The 18371-nt window shown below is 41.0% G+C and overlaps 2 protein-coding genes across 10 annotated transcripts in view; one reads left to right on the plus strand and one right to left on the minus strand.

The window, feature by feature from the left end:
* Window positions 1–4760, plus strand: part of CLTC (clathrin heavy chain) — a 79800-nt gene extending 75040 nt beyond the window's left edge. For all 6 annotated transcript variants that reach the window (XM_008996958.6, XM_008996960.6, XM_008996959.5 and 3 more), the window contains 2 exons: window positions 1280–1355; window positions 3726–4760. In XM_008996958.6, coding sequence (XP_008995206.1) covers window positions 1280–1355; window positions 3726–3850 — 201 coding nt within the window. In that variant the 3' untranslated portion in view covers window positions 3851–4760. The remainder of the gene's footprint in view (window positions 1–1279; window positions 1356–3725) is intronic.
* A 2717-nt stretch (window positions 4761–7477) lies between these two features.
* PTRH2 (peptidyl-tRNA hydrolase 2) lies at window positions 7478–18212 on the minus strand. 4 transcript variants are annotated; one of them, XM_017972485.4, is made up of 3 exons: window positions 18132–18212; window positions 8493–8578; window positions 7478–8151 (listed from the first exon to the last, which is right to left on the minus strand). In XM_017972485.4, exon 3 carries the CDS (start codon window positions 8149–8151, stop codon window positions 7612–7614), a length of 540 nt encoding a protein of 179 aa, XP_017827974.1. In that variant the 5' UTR covers window positions 8493–8578; window positions 18132–18212; the 3' UTR covers window positions 7478–7611. The 4 variants fall into 4 exon arrangements, with proteins under 4 accessions (XP_017827974.1, XP_008995203.1, XP_002748216.1 ...); XM_008996955.4 differs by having other exon boundaries at window positions 8493–8595; XM_002748170.6 differs by lacking the exon at window positions 8493–8578.
* Window positions 18213–18371: the final 159 nt, after the last annotated feature.

Here is an 18371-nt window from a genome sequence, read left to right on the forward strand (position 1 = left end):
TTTTTTAACAGTTTCGAATAGAAATAAGGTATTGCCTTAATCTTTTTAGGAACTGGTTTTTACAAACTTTTCCACTAAAGTCCTCAACCTTTTTTTTGAGTGATTTTTCACTATTTGCCTTTTTGAAGAATATGCAGTGAACATTCATAAAGCATTCCCCCCATCTCATTCAGCACATTTATGACCTTGAAAAACACCACTAATAGATGACATTGAGATTTGAAATTTAGTTTTACTTAGGTACAATGATAAACCAAATATAAGGCTTTGGTTGAGAGACCGGCTTTTAAATATTCAAAGACAAATATAGTGTAAAAGACAATGGAATTTGAATATTGAAGATTTCCCTAATCCCAGGGTTGTAATGTCACTTCTAAGTCATTACGGAATTACAGAATCAAGTCATGTAAGCCCTAGAAGAAACACTGCAGATCATTTTGTTCAACCTTCTCATTATATAGAGAAGGAAATTTGAGGGCCAGTGCAATGGTTTGCCAAGGTCACACAACAGTTAGTGGAAGGATCTAGGCATTCTAATTCCTTCTTTCACTAATGCATTTGGACTGCTCTACAGAGTTACTTCTGTCTGACACTATCCACTTTGATTTAGGGTAGCTAGCATATAATAGCCATTTACTTATTTGGCTTAATTAAAAGCAAACCTTTTTGGGACAAAGTCAGGCTTTCCTGATTACTTCTTAGATAACAGAGCCCACATAGTATTAAAACTTGCAGCCTTTCTTTATAAAAAAAGATTGAATATGGAGCCACTTGAATCAAACTTCAGGTTCAGCTATAACCAGTATCAGCAGAAGCTGTACACAATTGGCAAAAAAAAATAGCTTATTCTGCACAAGTACTTGTCCAATCACTAGGCTCATTTCACTTTTTTGAATACCATTTCCTTTGGGGAGGGAAGTATTGCCAGACCATGAGTTCATTATTATCTCTGATCAGTTTTAAACTTCATTTGAAAAGTGTTTCCTTCTCATTTTCTCCCTCCCTCAGGCTGCATCCTAGCATGCCCAGTTTTAGTCTGGCGTGAGCTTTTATGGCATTTATAAATCCCTCCTTCCTGAGGGTTTATAATGACAGTGCTGAAAACCACCTTGACTGAAGTATGAACATTGCCATTGAATTTGAGGGGGCCTGAGAATGTTCTTTTTAGTCTGTTTTATTTTGACAGAATTTAACATACTAAGGCTTTTCCACTTTCTGCCATAAACCTAGGTTTATAATACTTTTGGGGTGCTAATTAACATGATGTGTTTTTCTCCAGGTGGATAAATTAGATGCTTCAGAATCACTGAGAAAAGAAGAAGAACAAGCTACAGAGACACAACCCATTGTTTATGGTAATCTCTCTCTGTAACCTCAAAAATTCATTAGACAAGTATTTAATTCTTTAGAGACTGTATCTCAAGATAGAATACAACAAGCTTAAGTGCAAAAGTCTTGCTAAGAAATAACTCCTTTCTACTGTCTTATTTTTTTCTGAGAACAGTTGTAAAGCAGGTGTGTTGATGTTATTTACTAAAATAATCTTAAATACAAGAAAACTCAAAAAACAGTCATTTAAGATTGTAACATGAATCTTTCCTGTCATCTGGTCCCTCATTCGTTACCTGCTCATAAATCACTGAAAAAGAAATATTGATGAATTCTATTTTCAAAAGAGCAAAAGGTAACAGAAGATCCCAAGGTTGTCTTTAGTATGCTTTACATAAAGAATACATCCTCATTTTAAATTCTAACTGGGCCAGAGAGCTGGGTAGAATTTCCACTTGAGAACTTTCCAGAGAGATAGGATCTTCAGATTCTCAAGTGAACATTTAAGATAATTTCATGTCTTAAACCTGTATGTCTGAATTACTGCCCCTTTCCATTATAGAGCTGGTGAACAGATTCTTGAACAGTCACTTTCAACAGTATAGACAGAAGCACAATAACCACGTGAGGGAACATAAAAATATGACCATTATATCTCAGGCTACTGACACAAATAATAATATAGATATTTATTATGGTTTTATCTCCTTTTTACTGTACTCAAAAGGTGCCTTAGGAATTTAGAGGACAGGATAGTTTTGATAAAAGTAAAGTGGGTTCTTAGAGATGGGAGCAAGATGTTTGACATGTTATTTAAGATAGGAAACAATTCAAATCCTTACAGGCGAAAGAGATAGGCAACACAGTAGGAACAAGAAATGGTGGGTGTAATACATGGGGGTTAACTGCTGAATTTGGCTTGCCTTCAGGGTATTTTCATGGGTAGTTAAAAATTGGGTTGGAATTTCAAGTAGATGTCAGTATCAAGATTAGGGATGACTTTTTAAAAACTGGTTTCCAAAAATAATTTGTTTGCTACAGACAGCTTTGGTTGTTATCCACAAAAAGGAAAGACGTGAAGTCCCTTGTGTTAGGAGAAATCTTGATCTAGGTTTTTACACTGTAGTAGGAGGTTAAGAATACTTACTTTGTAGGGGTAGAGAGAGATATTACTTGTTTTTTGCTCTCTAAGCCAGGTCCTCTACAGGTCATGTTTTCTGCATATGGTCAACAACTATTTAAACTTCTTAAGAAAGAAAGAAAGAGTGTCAACATATTATTCGATAGAGGGTGTATGTTCTAATGTATTTCATACCTAAAGAATATCTGAATGTGCTCCCCCCTACCCCTGGAGTCACCCAAGCTGGAGGGCAGTGGTGCAATCTCAGCTCCTGCAACCTCCGTCTCCCAGGTTCAAGCGATTCTTCTGCTTCAGCCTCCTGAGTAGCTGGGATTACAGGCCCATGCCACCATGCCTGGTCATGGGGGTTTTTTTTTTTTTGTATTTTTTAGTTAGAGACAGGGTTTCACCACATTGGCCAGGCTGGTCCGCCCTCCTTGGCCTCCCAGAGTGATGGATTACAGGTGTGAGCCACTGCGCCCATCCTGAATGTGTCTTATTTTTAATTGCTGTCTCTAAATTAGTACTGAAACTTCTAGAAATAATTTGTTTCATTGCCATTTAGACATGTTAAAATCAAAAATCTAACTCTAAAAGTTCAGTTTTGTTAAAAACGTCAGATAAGCCAAGCATGGTGGCTCATGCCTATAATCCTAGCACTTTGGGAGGCCAAGGTGGGCTGATAATTAGGCCAGGAGTTTGAGACCAGCCTGGCCAATGTGGCAAAAAACCCATTTCTATTAAAAATACAAAAATTAGCTGGGCATAGTGGTGCATACCTGTAATCCCAGCTACTTGAGAGGCTGAGGCACGAGAATTGCTTGAACCCAGGCGGCAGAGGTTGCAGTGAGTTGAGACTGCACCACTACACTCCATCCTGGGCAAGAGGGAAAGATTCTGTCTTTAAAAGAAAAAAAAATTCATTTAATAAACTTAAGTTTTCTTGTGCTGATTTTATTGTGTCATGAAATATAATGTGCATGTTAGGTATGTGTCAAGCATAGAGCATCAGGCATGTTGTGTTCAGGCATAAGTAGTTCTGGCCTTTGGCCCTGCGCTGTTTATTGGCCTTTTAGGTAGGAACTTTGAGTAAGCCTGTCATGCCAAAATTGTGACAATTTGTCACAATGCCAAATGTGACCCCCATACAACTCATCTGAATTCGAGGTTGAGATTATGTTGCTAGAGTGAAGGAGATTGCAGTGTTTTAAATGCTAACAATTTGTCCTGCCTCCTTGCCCCTGCCCTCTGCTCTGTTTGTTTTCTTCTACTTTAGGTCAGCCCCAGTTGATGCTGACAGCAGGACCCAGTGTTGCCGTCCCTCCCCAGGCACCTTTTGGTTATGGTTATACTGCACCACCGTATGGACAGCCACAGCCTGGCTTCGGGTACAGCATGTGAGATGAAAAGCTGATCCTGTAGCCACCTATTTTCGTACTGAAACATCGTCTCTACCCACTTCTGTTTATAATGGGGGAAACAGGCAACGTGTTCTTGTAACCTTTATTTCATGAAGGACTCCTTTTTTGTTTCTAACTATAAACTTTGGATCACCTATGTTAAAACCTTATTTCACATTCCACATCATTTTAGAATTTATTTTCGGAGGGGAATAGTTTCAATGTTTTATTCACTTGGGGTTTTTTTCTTCCCCCTCATTCTTTAAAAGAACTGCTTAATATTCAGTCTGTTGTGAAGAACCCGATTTGCACTCTGTAGTGTTTAAAGAAACAAAGAAACTCTAATATTGAATCTCTTAAATTTAGTGTATGTAAACAGCTTACAAATATGTATTGTCTAAATGCATTTAAATCTGTTTTATTCAGAGAAAAGCTAAAGCAAAAATACTGGCAAGACTGTCAGTGCCAACAAAGACAACACTAATCAATCAGCATATCCTACATTGGATTGCAGTGCTCTCCAGATAATTTGAAAAATGTTACAGACAACTTGCCTGATTTTTAAATGAGCATAAAAGGCCCTCTAACCTATGCAGGTTTCCCCATTATGCATATAGAAAATGCTAGTATGTTTTGCTCACTTCATATGTAACAGGTGCCCTTATGTTGTGCTGTATCCTGTGCTTTTTCTGTGGGACCATTCCATTCAGGAGCAAAGAGCACCATGATTCCAATCTTGTGTGTGTTTACTAACCCTTCCCTGAGGTTTCTGTATGTTGGATATTGTGGTGTTTTAGATCACTGAGTGTACAGAAGAGAGAAATTCAAACAAAATATTGCTGTTCTTCAGTTTTGTTTGTGGAATTTGAAATTACTCAAATTTAAAATAAATTACTGGACTGTGGAAATAACATAGAATTGAAGTTTTAATTACCACTCAAACCAAAAGAATAGTAGTTTTTATAGTTTTAGATTGGATACTAAGGCATTACAGGGAAGCATGAAAGGAAGAGGAATGAGAAGACATTGTGAATTCTATCAATGTGCATTCCTGTAGTTCATTAATAAGGTATATGCAATAGTCTAAAGAACCAGTCACTACTATAGTGGGTTACATTTAATCTATCTCCAGTATTTTAACCAAGTGACACTTGAGGTTTTTATCTAAGCATTTCACTTAAATGAACAAACCATGGCTGTTATATTAACTTGAAATAAAATATATTTAAACATGTAGTTAACATGCTTTTTCTCATAATGAATTATAAAGGTGCCCAAGTTGATCTTTTGAAAAATTGTGTGAATCCAGCTCTTGCTTATGACTGAGAATGTACTTAAAGTTCATTTCACTCTCCCTTAATTCTCAATAGTTACACATAGCCCCTTGCCAAGTCTTGCATTGCTTTACAACTCTCTTAGGCAAATTACCTATCATAAGCTCCACATAAGTTTTTAAAAACTTAAAATCCCTGTTCCACCTGGTGCGGTAATCCCAGCCTGTAATCCCAGCACTTTGGGAGACCTAACATGGTGAAACCCCATCTCTACTAAAAATACAAAAATCAAACAGGTGTGGTGGTGCACACCCAGCTGTGACCAGGCACGGTGGCTCACACCTATAATCCCAGCACTTCGGAAAGCCAAGGCGGGTGGATCACCTAAGGTCGGGAATTCAAGACCAGCCTGACCAACATGGAGAAACCCTGTCTCTACTGAAAATACAAAATTAGCTGGTCATGGTGGCACATGCCTGTAATCCTAGCTACTCGGGAGGCTGAGGCAGGAGAATCACTTGAAGCTGGGAGGCAAAGGTTGCAGTAAACCGAGATCACACCACTACACTCCAGTCTAGGTGACAGAATGAGAGTGTGTCATCCTGTTCTGTTTAGTTTCATTCAGGACATTAAGTGAAACTGTTAAAGTGCAGGTTGGTGAAGAATACAGTGGTACCCCTGCTTTGATTTGTGGGAGGTGCCATCAGTTTTCCCCACCACTGCTTTTGCACCATTAGTGCAAATATCAACACAGGGAAAAAGAAAATAATAGAATTATGAAAACATTTTTGACTCTGTGGAGACCCCATGGGTTCTACAGAGTATACTTTGAGAACTATAAGATTATGAGTCCTATAAAATACTAAGTACAGATGAACTAGAAAATAAGCACATATCCACAATTACCAGAATTTTCATAGTATTCCTCTTAGTAGATATGCCATGATTTATCAGTTACTCAGCCACCCCATGCCATCCTGTTGGGAATGCCACTGTCTGAATTTGGAGCCATCAGTCTATCTGAGGCAAACCTCAGAAATCACCTGAGCCAGAATCATGCAATTAGCATTGGGTTCAACTCAGTCCTAACCATTGCATTTTGTTGCATCACTTTTGGAGCCAGTAAATATTCTGTTTGTTTAGAAATAGTTGCTACTGTGGCATCATTCACAGTTATAATTTCTTCTATGCTGTCATATGCCTGTGTGAAGTGTATAAAATGGATCAAATATTAGAACTTTCAAGACTGTCTTTAGTGTTCCGCCCACAGTATTCCACTAATGACCTGAGACCTTGAGATTGTGCTATAATGCTGCTTATATTGTAGTTAATGACAGAGAGTTGGAGCCACTATAAAATGGGCCCATTACCAAAATTCTCCCTGGCATCATTACAGTTCTCAGGGATATACTGATTTTAGAAACTACTGTCAGTATCCTCCTAAAAGAAGGCTTTAAACAAAAACAGTTTCAGGCTGGGAGCAGTGGCTCACGCCTGTAATCCCAGCACTTTGGGAGGCTGAGGCAGGCGGATCAGGAGGTTAGAAGTTCGAGACCAGCCTGACCAACATGGTGAAACCCCATCTCTAATGAAAAGACAAACAGTCTCTAACAAGATGACAATGTGGCTTGGGAACTTGGAACCCTCTGCCTCATATTCTGAGTAACTGTTATAACATTGAAATTAGGATTGTACAACTGTATCTAAAGATTAAGGGGGAAAAAGGCACCCTTAATTGTCTGATTCTTTAAGTTCTAGGAAAAAAACTAGCAGGGATGACAAACTACATTCACTTTACAGTTGCTATAAATTCTTACCTGGGCCCACCCATTTCCATCTGCAAGGTCCAAAAGATTATTCCACAAGGATCAGTGGCTTCACTGTTACAAGAAAGGGAAAGTGAGAAATTTCAATAGGCAGTGATTTAGAATGACTGCTGATAACCTTTAGCCAGTATGGGTCAGGGAAGGTGAACATGAAACGCTGTACAGTATATCAATGCTATAAAACCTCAACCTTGAGACAAAAATGCAAACAGGTTATAAACTATTGGACTTCATTGAGGGTGGCCATGATCTATTAATAAAGTAGGCTATCAATCATCCAAGAAGCAACAGCAGGGGAACAAACTGCAGCTTGCCTCTAGTGGGAATACCCTTGAACCTCGACCTCTAGCGGGACAGCAGCAAAGTCTCGGGGAAGGGCTACCTCGCTTTCCTCCCTTATAATCCAATTTTTTTCATGACCTGTTTCTCTCATCTTAAATATCTGTTTCAGCCTGTCACTTGAACCACCAAGACCACTTAACCAACAGTACTGTTTTTAAGCTCAAGATGACAACTCTAACTGCCAAGCACAGAACATGGGAATAGGTTTTATTTTCATCTCAAGAACATTTTTAAGTTGGGAGAAGAAATTCAGCTTTTGTCAGAATTTGACAGGCTTCAATCACTTGTGATGGAGGGGCTGTCATCATATCAAAGTCCACCTAGTAAAGTTTTAGGTGACCAGTGACTTTGTCAATTAGGTCTGCTGGTCCTGGCCCAATTCCTAGGACAGTTTGAGAGCCTGGTGCAATTTGAGTACGTCCAGCATCTTGGATTAAACTTACAGTCAATCCCAGCATTTTCGCATGGGTCAATAATGCAATCAGGGTTTCTTCATCAGGAGCTTTGACCACCACCTTAGGCTGGCCACAGTATTCCCACTGTTTGAGCACTTCAGGATTTCTTCTTTGAATCTGCTTGTAGGCTGAAACAGCAGCATGAGAGCATTGGGCAGCCACTTTCCCTTTTCCCATCTTTAAGTCATTTCGAACCACAAGAATCATCTTGTACTCCCCACTTTCTCCCAAGATGCTTGCTTCAGTTTCAGTCTCTGTGTGTATCTTGCTCATCCTGCTTTTGGGGAACATCCCAAAGCGTACTCGGAGGCTCCAGCCCAGGCATATGCCACAAGCAACTCCAACAGCCAAGCTGAGTGCACTGGGATGAGCCAAATATTCCATAACCAAGGATTTGAAGGGCATCTTAAGGGAAAGGAAAGCAGTTATCACTATCCAGCAGTAACAACTTAGGCTTATCAGAGAAACATTTTGACTATACACTTAACCCAATGAGGTCATCCAGAAAAAAGGCAAAACATATCTTGGATCTTATGCCTGCACCCTCTTTCCAACACCCCTTGCCCCACCACCAGTGTACTAGAAAAAATTCAAGCAACCACATGAAGCAGTTTAGATCATTTCACATCTAGATATAAAAGTTGCATCAAGTTCAAAAACTATTCCTTAGTCTTCCCTTAGTCTTATGGAAATGTTCCGTTTTAGCAAGATGCCTAAAAGATTTAAAGAAACCAAAAGTAACTCACCCCTTTCCTGGAAAACAGTGCTAATCGGTGTTTTCACAATGCAGTGGTTCTCGATGGAGATGGTTTCAAAGAAGTTACCCTCATCACTGTCACATTAACAGGCCTGGAGTGAGGTGTGCTACTGACATTTACTAAGCCTGAGCAAGGATGCTAAAAATCTTACAAAATGAAGAGTTGTCCCATTGGACATTAGTGCAGCTCAAGAACTTAATATCTGAGATGAAAACTCCCCAACATCATTTTACATAAGAACACGAAATATTTTTTGCATAGTTTTACTATGTACACGTGCCCCTCAATTTACCATGGGATTACATCCCAAGTAACCCAATTAACTGAATATATCGTAAGCCAACAATGTATTTAATAGACATATAGAACATGACTTAGCCTAGCCTACCTTAAATGTGCTCAGAACACTTATGTCAGCCCACAGCTAGACGAAAATCATCTAACACAGGCTATTTTATAATAAAGTGTTAAGTAGCTCCTGTAATTTGTTGAATACTGTACTGAAAGCAGAAAACAATGTTTGGGTACTCACCATTATTGTACACAGCTTGAAAGCACAGTGGTCCTGAAAAATATTTGAAGCACTGAAATAGAATTGCTGGATGATGGGGATGCTGTAGCAATACGGTCCTCAATTTCTCTCTCTTCTGATGAACATCGAGAATAGGTGGTAGAAGGCACTGGGACATCAACATTAGTTGATGGTTTAGCAAGCACAGTGTTGTTCTTCAGGAAGATACCAAGTTGTAACTGTACAGCTTGTTTCTTCTTTTCATTATATATCTCTCTGTAGTAAGCAAGAGCATCCTATATCTGCCTGTCAGCTGTAGCAAATCTCTCATAATTGACATCCATTTCTTCTAACATCTGCAGGCCACTGTTGATAGCAGCAAATGCCTCTGCCAGTTTCTTTGCTGTGAACTTTCTAGGTGCCGTGGGTTTCATTTTCCACTGCCTTAATTCCTTTACTTCTTTCTTCCTCCAGTTCAATAAGCTCCTAATTGCAAAGATCTTCAGCCACAATTATTCTATGTAGCTGTTTCTTAATGTGCTGCCTCACCACCGACCTTCACATTGTGAAAATTATGACGCCTTTTGAAGCGCTGGAACCATCCATGACTTGCTTTAAACATTTGTGTATATGTAGGATCACTGGCATGGTCTTTTAGCATATTAAAAAGACTTCTTGCCTTAGCCTGGATCAACAGTACGCTAAGTGGTATATGCTTCTATAGCTGGTCTTCCATCCATATAACAAGTAATTTTTCCATATCATCAATCAGCCCAGCTCTTTTCTTTGTGATGACAGTGACTTAATTGATGCTGATGATTTCGCTGCATCACTGATTCGTTTCTTATCCTTTAAGATGGTTGAAATTGTGGATTGCAAAAGTCCTAACTCACATGCAATAGCCATTACTGGCTTGTCGCCTTCTTGCTGGGCAATTATCTTGAGTTTCATTTCAAGAGTAATTGCCTTCCTCTTCTTCACCAGGAACAGAAGACACTGATGGACATTTTGTAGACATGATGGAATGTGAAAACACAAAACACAATATCCAAAAAAGCTGGCAACAAAGTATAATGTAGAGGATGGGTTGTTTACCCTCGTGATCACATGGGTGACTGCGAGCTGTGGCTCACTGCTGCTGCCCAGCATCACAAAAGTGTACTGTACCACGTTATCACTAGGCCAGAAAAAGACCAAAATGCAAAACTCCAAGTACAGTTTCTACTGAATGGGTATCGCTTTCATACCATTGTAAAGTTGAAAAATCCTAAGTCGGAAACTGTCCATACTGAATTTTCTGGAAGTGTAACTATCATAAAACAAAGGAATGTCATCCTTTATTATTTTAGAAAATCCTCCTACTTCGGCAAAGCTGTTCATAATATTTGCATCACGAATACCTGTATCAGTCTACAAATGAGGCTGCGGATTCACAGTGCTTCTATGTAAAGCTGCAAGCAACCATCAGTTTCTTTTTTGAGTGGAGTATTATCTAAGCATTTCTAAACGTGGGGCCACTATATTTGCAATGCACTATATTTGTAATGTAAAGTGGTGCCCTTGGAATCATGCAGTGCATGATTGGCACAGCACAGATGACAGCCAATGAAGTACTTACGAATCTCCTTTTTATTCTTCTTTATGTTAAAGTTAGGACATTATATTAACATTCTTTCCACTAATTTTAACATAAAAGGGGTTTTGTCTTTGAGGGGGTAGAAATTAGTTTGAGGTGGGGTCAAGAGATAGAGCAAAAAGAAAAAGAAATGGATACAAGGCAACACAGAGAAAAGTAGGGTTTTTTCCTCCTAAAAAGAAAGGAAGAGCATATTTAAATGTTAATGGGATGGAGCCAGAGGAAAGGTAGGTAAATGCTCAAGATAGAGATGGCCTTTACAAAGGAATTTGGTCTTGGAAAGGGGCACCCTTCCTTGAGTTTTAAATCAGGTAGGTCCCTGGATTTGAAGGCAGGAAGGCATTCCCTCGAGGGAAGGAGCTCAGACAGAAGTTAAAATGAAGAGAAAGGCTGAAATAAAAGGTGTGGCAAAATATGGTAGGACGGCAGAGGAATGTTGAAAGCATGATTAAGATTAATGATAACTTAATAAAAAATAAAATTAAATTAAAAAAGGAAAAAGATTAATGATGACTTTTTAATCGCAATATACTATTTGTGATTTTCTCCAGTACTAGTTAGGAGCTAAAAAAGGCTAAAACTACTAATCGCTTCCTCCAAACATACAAACTAACCTCCATCCACACTCATCCTTCACCTTCCCCTCCTACTAGAATGGGTAGTTGGATGTACCCGGGTTTAAATTTTGCCAGGCTCAAGCACCAAGACACAATGGTACAAGGAAATTTAGGATGAGGGCGAGAATGTTTGACATGCCAGACCATGCAACCTGTTTTATTATTTTTTTCTCTTTTGGCCTACCTGAGGAAAAAGCAACCTGTATTATCAAAGACTGATTTATGGACAACGAAGTGATGGATGCTATTTACCTAGACATGCTGTTGAAGAACAGGTGTGATGAAAGTAAGCTGTTAAGACTTAGAGAGGTTCATGGGGTTTTGATTTTGGAGATGAACAATTATAAAGAGAAACAAAGCCCAGAGCATAGCCGTAAGAATAGGCATCTGAAATATAATTGTGACTACTTTCTACTTTCTAAGTTCTTTTATGATATACTGCTTCCCTTCCACAAATACTGACTGAATCTGTTCTAGGGTCCAGGTGATACAGGAGTGCATAAAGCAGAAAGTCTTTTCTCTAATGAAGCTTATACTTTGGCAATGGTTTTGAAATGGTCCAATTCTAATTTTGAATTTCTTTCATTGTTTTAAAACTGTGTTTCTATAGCTCAAAGTTTCCACAATACTTTGACATGTATTGTGTTATCTGATCCACATAACACTGAGAAGCGAGGATTACTGCCACATCAAAAATGAAGAAATTCAGACCAAGAGAAGTTAGGTTCAATAAAACAAATGCTATATGCCAGCCATGCACCTTGTTAAGCTGATACAGTGATGAATACAGGCCACTGTCAGCTGTTCATAGATGAGTAGTAAATGTAATAAAAAGGTGTTCGACAGTCTCATTGGGGGTGAGACGGGAGGCAGTGACAGATCGTCAGTGACAGAACATTAGATTCTCATAAGTGCACAACTTAGATCCCTTGCATAGGCAGTTCACAATAGGGTTCACACTCCTATGAGAATCTAATGCTGCTGCTAATCTGACAGGAGATGGCGCTCAGGAGGCAATTCGAGCAATGGGAAGCGGCTGTAAATACAGATGAAACTTCACTCACTTGTCCCCGGCTCACCTCCTGCTATGTAGCCCAGTTCCTAACAGGCCACAGGGATCCCTGGTCTAAAATATACTTGGGCCTTCAAGGTAAAGAATGAACTGGATGTTGGCAGTAGATACAGGGAGATCATTTCAGAGGCTGCTATAATTAATAACAATTAACAGTTATGAAGTTTTGCTATACGCTTAGTAAACACTACAGGAATTGTCTTTTTTAATGCTCCCAACAGCACTTCAAGGTTAATAAAGTTGGTCATGGACTTACTGTAGGTTCACTTAAGTTTTTTGGCTTTATAATGGTTCAAAAGCAATACACATTCAGTAGAAACTTTAAGTCCCACACAAACATTGTTTTTCACCTTCAGTACAGTATTCAATGAATTACATGAGATATTCAACACTTGTAGGCCTTATATTAGATGATTTTGCCCTAATGGACACTAATAAATTGTTCTGAGCATGTTTAAGGTAGGCTAGGCTAAGCTACGATGTTTGGTAGGGTACATGTATTAAATTAATTTCCAACTTTTGTTATTTCTTTTTCTAAGAAAGGGTTTCACTCTTGCACAGGCTGGAGTACAGTGGTGTGATCATAGCTCACTGCAGCCTCAAACTCCTGAGCTGAAGCAATCTTTCCACCTCAACCTCCCCAGTAGCTGGAATTGTAAGCACACACCACCATACCCAGCTTATTAAAAAAATTTTTTTGAGACAAGAGTTTCATTATGTTGCAGGATGGTCTTGAACTTTGGTCACCTCAGCCTCCCAGGTAGCTGGAATTACAGGCATGAACCACTGTGCCTGGCTCTCAATTTACAGTATTTTCAATTTGTGATGGGTTTATCAGGATATAACCCCACCCTAAATTGAGAAGCATCTGTACATAATTATGACCCCCATTTTTCAGATATGGAAAATAACTTGTCTAAATTCACCCAGCTCACAAGCGGCCATCTCAATCCAAAGCGCCACCCCCCACCCTTTTTTTTTTGAGATGGAGTCTTGATCTTACTGCCTACGCTATGTGCAATGGCTCCATCACAGGAACCTCCGCCTCACAGGTTCAAGTCATTCTCCTGCCTCCACCTCCCAAGCAGCCGAGATTATAGGCACCTGCCACCATGCCTGCCTAATTTTCTATATTTTTAGTAGAGATGGCCTTTCACCATGTTGGCCAGGCTGGTCTCAAACTCCTGACCTCAGGGATCCACCTGCCTCAGCCTCCCAAAGTGCTGGAATTACAGGCATGAGCCAAGCCACCACACCCTGCCAAGCCTTTGTTCTTTTTTTTTTTATTTGGAGATGTAGCCTCGCTTTGTTGCCCAGGCTGGAGTGCAGTGGCGTTATCTTGGCTCACTGCAACCTTCACCTCCTGGGTTCAAGCAATTCTCCAGCCTCAGCCTCCCGAGTAGCTGGGACTACAGGCACATGCTACCACACCCATCTAATTTTTTTTTTTTTAGTGGAGACAGGGTTTCATTGTGTTAGCCAGGATGGTCTCGATCTCCTGACCTTGTGATCCACCCACCTCGGCCTCCCAAAGTTCTGGGGTTACAAGCGTGAGCCACCACACCCAGCCACCCTTGTTCTTCACATTACTATATTATGCCTCTCCCAACAGTCCAGATGAGATGATGATCATTTAGACAACAGGAGTGAGAATGGGAAAGAAAAACAGTGGCTAAGGCATAACTGTCAGATTTAGTGACTGATGGGAAGTCTGGTGATAAAAGAAAGGGAGAAGTTAATGATACTTAGATTTGAACAAATAGAGAATTTTGGTGAAATACCAGGTTTGAATGGAAAAGATAATGAATTAGTTTTGTTTTGAACAAAAGACATCTCAGAGATACCTAGAAAGAAGGAGGGAAAAAAAGGATATATCAGCTTAAAGGAGAGAATGGCCTAGGACATATCAGTTTAAAGTCAGAAACATCTGGGCTGGAAATACAGATTTGAGAGACCTTACCATATAAAGTTATTGAAGAGATGAAAGAGTATGAGGCTACTTGGACAAGTATGTAGAATAAAGAACTAAAACATAATCCTGAGGAAATGAACATTAGGAATCAAAGGAGACTGACATGGAGTGGCCAGAAGTATGCGGGTCACATAGGGTAAGCTGTAGAGCACCTAGTTTCAGTATTCTCCTGCTCAAGTGCCTAAATACGGTGACAGGGCTGCACAGACATAGTACTTTATGGTTCTGGTGCCTTTACAGACCCCAAACCCCAAACCCCAAAAAAGACAAAGCAACAAAGAGAGAGAGTTCCTAATAGAAAAAGTTTTGAAAACCCACATTATCTCATAGCACATCTATCACTCCGTCTTTGTTTTTGTTTTTTGAGACAGTCTCACTCCATCACCCAAGCTGGCGTGCAGTGGCGTGATCTCGCTGCAACCTCTACCTCCCTGGTTCAAGCAATTCCCCTGCCTCAGCCTCCCAAGTAGCTGGCATTACAGGTCCATGCCATCATGCCCTGCTACTTCTTTTTTTGCCCAGGCTGGAGTGCAGTGGCGTTATCTTGGCTCACTGCAACCTTCGCCTCCTGGGTTCAAGCAATTCTCCAGCCTCAGCCTCCCGAGTAGCTGGAACTACAGGTGGGACTACCACACCCGTCTAATTTTTTTTTAGTGGAGACAGGGTTTCATTGTGTTAGCCAGGATGGTCTCGATCTCCTGACCTTGTGATCCACCCACCTCGGCCTCCCAAAGTGCTGGGGTTACAGGCGTGAGCCAGCCACTGCACCCAGCCATTTTCCTTTGTTTCTTTTTTTTTCGAGATGGCATCTCACTCTATCACCCAGGCTGGAGGTGCAGTGGTGCCATCTCAGCTCACTGCAATCTCTGTCTCCAGGTTCAAGTGATTCTCCTGCTTCAGCTTCCCAAATAGCTGAGATTACATGCACACGCCATTACACACAGCTAATTTCTGTATTTTTAGTAAAGACGGGTTTTCACAATGTTGGCCAGGCTGGTCTCGAACAACTGACTTCAAGTGATCCACCCTCCTCAGCCTCCCAAAGTGCTGGGATTTACAGGCATGAGCCACCACGCCTGGCCAAGTTTCTATTTAATGCTTACATATTAGCAGGACTTTTCTTTGATAATCTAACAACCAGACTCCAAACTGAACAAATATTCAATTATTTCTAAAAAGGGATATTAACCTCTCTATATTAACAATTAGGATTCTCTGAAATAATCTCGAGGTTGCAAAGTAACCAAATATCCCATATAGTAGATTCAGGTACTATCTGGAGAAGGAACTGTTCTACATAGAGAAGGTATTATGTGCTGGATAACATACTAAATCCTTTATATTATCCATTACCTCATTTATTGTTGCTATGAATAAAAAGGAAGATATATCAGCCAAATTTTAAAGATGAGAAACATGAGGCTCAAACAGAGAAGCTGCCTTTTTTCTTTTTTTCTTTTTAAAGAGAAGGGGTCAGCCGGGTGCGGTGGCTCACGTCCGATCCCAGCACTTTGGGAGGCTGAGGTGGGTGGATCACGAGGTCAGGAGTTCAAGACCAGCCTGGCCAATATGGTGAAACCCCATCTCTTAAAAAAATAATAAAAAAATGAAGAGAAGGGGTCTCCCTCTGTCACCCAGGCTAGAGTGCAATGGCCTCATCACAGCTCTCTACAGCATCAAACTCCTGGGCTCAAGCCGTTCTCCCACCTCAGCCTTCCAAGTAGCTGGGACTACAGACACATACCACAACGCCCTGCTAATTGTTTTTTAAATTTTTTTTTATGGACTTGGTCTTGCTATGTTGTCCAGACTGGTCTGGAACTCCTCACCTCAAAGAGTTGCTTGAGGTAGAGGCAACAGCATCTCTGGAGCCCAGTTTGAGACCAAACTGGGCAACACAGTGAGACTTTGTCTCTGTAAAAAAATTCAAATAATTAGCCAGATGTGTTGGCACATGACCATACTCCCAGCTACTCAAGGGGCTGAGGTGGGAGGACACCTCCGGCTGGGAGGTGGAGGTTGCAGTGAGTCATGATTGTGCCACTGCACTCCAGGCTGGGCAATGAGGAAAGACCCTGTCTCCAAAAAAACAAAAAAACATACACCAGTAAGATCAAAAACAGAGAACATCAAAAGTTCCAAAAATTACCAAGTTTATTTAATGCTTATGTCCCATATCTCAATGGAGTGTCTAATCATAATAATGCTAAAACTGGCCAGGCGCCTGTTTTCCTAGCACTTTGGGAGGCTGAGGCAGGTGGATCATGAGGTCAGGAGTTCGAGACCAGCCTGGCCAAAATGGTGACAGCCCGTCTCTACTAAAAATATAAAAATTAGCCAGGTGCAGTGGTGAGCACCTGTAATCCCAGCTACTTGGGAGGATGAGGCAGGAGAACAGCCTGACTGGGAAGGTGGAGGTTGCAGTGAGCCGAGATTTTATGCCACTGCACTCTAGCCTGAGCAACAGAGCAAAAGCCATCTCAAAAAAAAAAAAAATGCTAAAATTAACACCTATTTTTGTTCTTTAGGATGTTCTAATCTCATATTAACCTGATCAGATTTATCATCTAATTCCTCTAAAAGAACATCTGTCTCTTTTCTGTACACTTACTATAAAGCGTATCAATAAGCCCAGTGCTTGAGGCTAAGGTAAAACAACCATTCTTTGTCTCATAAATAATTCTGGGCAATGACAGCACAACAAAGTAAGTACATCCTATAAAATCTTCCTCTTGGTGCCTTCTAATTCCCCTGCCTGAGTAAACTCATCTCAGTAGTTCTCTTGATCCCATTACTCCACCTGTTAATCCTATTTCTTTCCTTCCTTCTTTTAAGAGACAGGGGTCTCACTATGTGGCCCACACTGGTCTCAAACTTCTGGGCTCAAGTAATCCTGTCTCGGCCTCCCAAAGTGCTGGGATTACAGGCATAAGCCACTGCACCCGGTATGCAGTTTCCAACCTTAAAAAAAAAATTCCCAAATCTTCTCTGACCCTTAAGCCACTGCCTCACTTGCCCTGCATAGCATATTCCCAGAATCTAGTACAGTGCTTGGGATATGTTAGTAAGGATTAAGTACCTCTCTAGGCAATCTCTTTGTGTGATAAAGGGACCAAAATTTTCTTTTCTTTTTTTTTTTTTCGCTGAGATGAAGTTTCACTCTGTCCTCTAGGCTGGAGTGCAGTGGCCCCATCTCGGCTCACCGCAACCTCCGCCTCCAGAATTCAAGTGATTCTCCTGCCTCAGCCTCCCGAGTAGCTGCGATTACAGGCACGCGCCACCACGCCCGGCTAATTTTTGTATTGTTAGTAGAGATGGGTTTTCGCCATGTTGGACAGGCTGGTCTCGAACCCCTGACCTCAGGTGATCCGCCCACATCCGCTTCCCAAAGTGCTGGAATTACAGGCGTGAGCCTCTGCGCCCAGACCCAAATTTTCGATTATATTCTTAGAAACCTTTTCTTTCCACGCAGAGCTCGACAGCTTGAAACGTTGGGGGAATTCCTAAGTGCCCAGCTGAGAGTGTGAGGCCTGCTCGCTATGTCATTAATTTCGGAGAGAGCGCATCGCTATTGCCTGCATGTAGGCTCTGCTGGGAACTATAAATTCTGAGTCCTTCCCTCCCCAGCAGCCTGCTCCTTTCTTCCATAGGACGGTTCGCAGAACAGGGACAGAGGGGCTCAGCGGCCCCTGGGGGGAAGGCAGTTTATAAAGGAGAAAATGAAGAAGGTGGGTAATAAAATGAGGTGAAAAGAAACGTTCCAACTGTAGAGAGAATGGATGATACTGGTTTCCTTCGCCCTGTAAGGAGCCGACCTACCTACAGTACCTCCTTTCCTCACTCGCGCCTTCCCTTCTTCTGGGCAGCGAACACGTTTCTATCGCCCGAGCTACCTCTTCCGGGGTTCCTGGGTAACAAGTTCCGGAACAAGAATCACAAAGCGAGCAGTCATTCTTCCTCTTGCCACACCCACAGGGCCGCACTAAGAGCCGAACTGAAATCCCGCGAGGATCAACCGAGCTCGCCAAAAGGAGGGAGGAACTTTTCTCTTCTGGAGGC

The sequence above is a fragment of the Callithrix jacchus genome, chromosome 5 (genome assembly GCF_049354715.1).
Source record: "Callithrix jacchus isolate 240 chromosome 5, calJac240_pri, whole genome shotgun sequence".
In the NCBI taxonomy this organism is placed as follows: domain Eukaryota; kingdom Metazoa; phylum Chordata; class Mammalia; order Primates; family Cebidae; genus Callithrix; species Callithrix jacchus.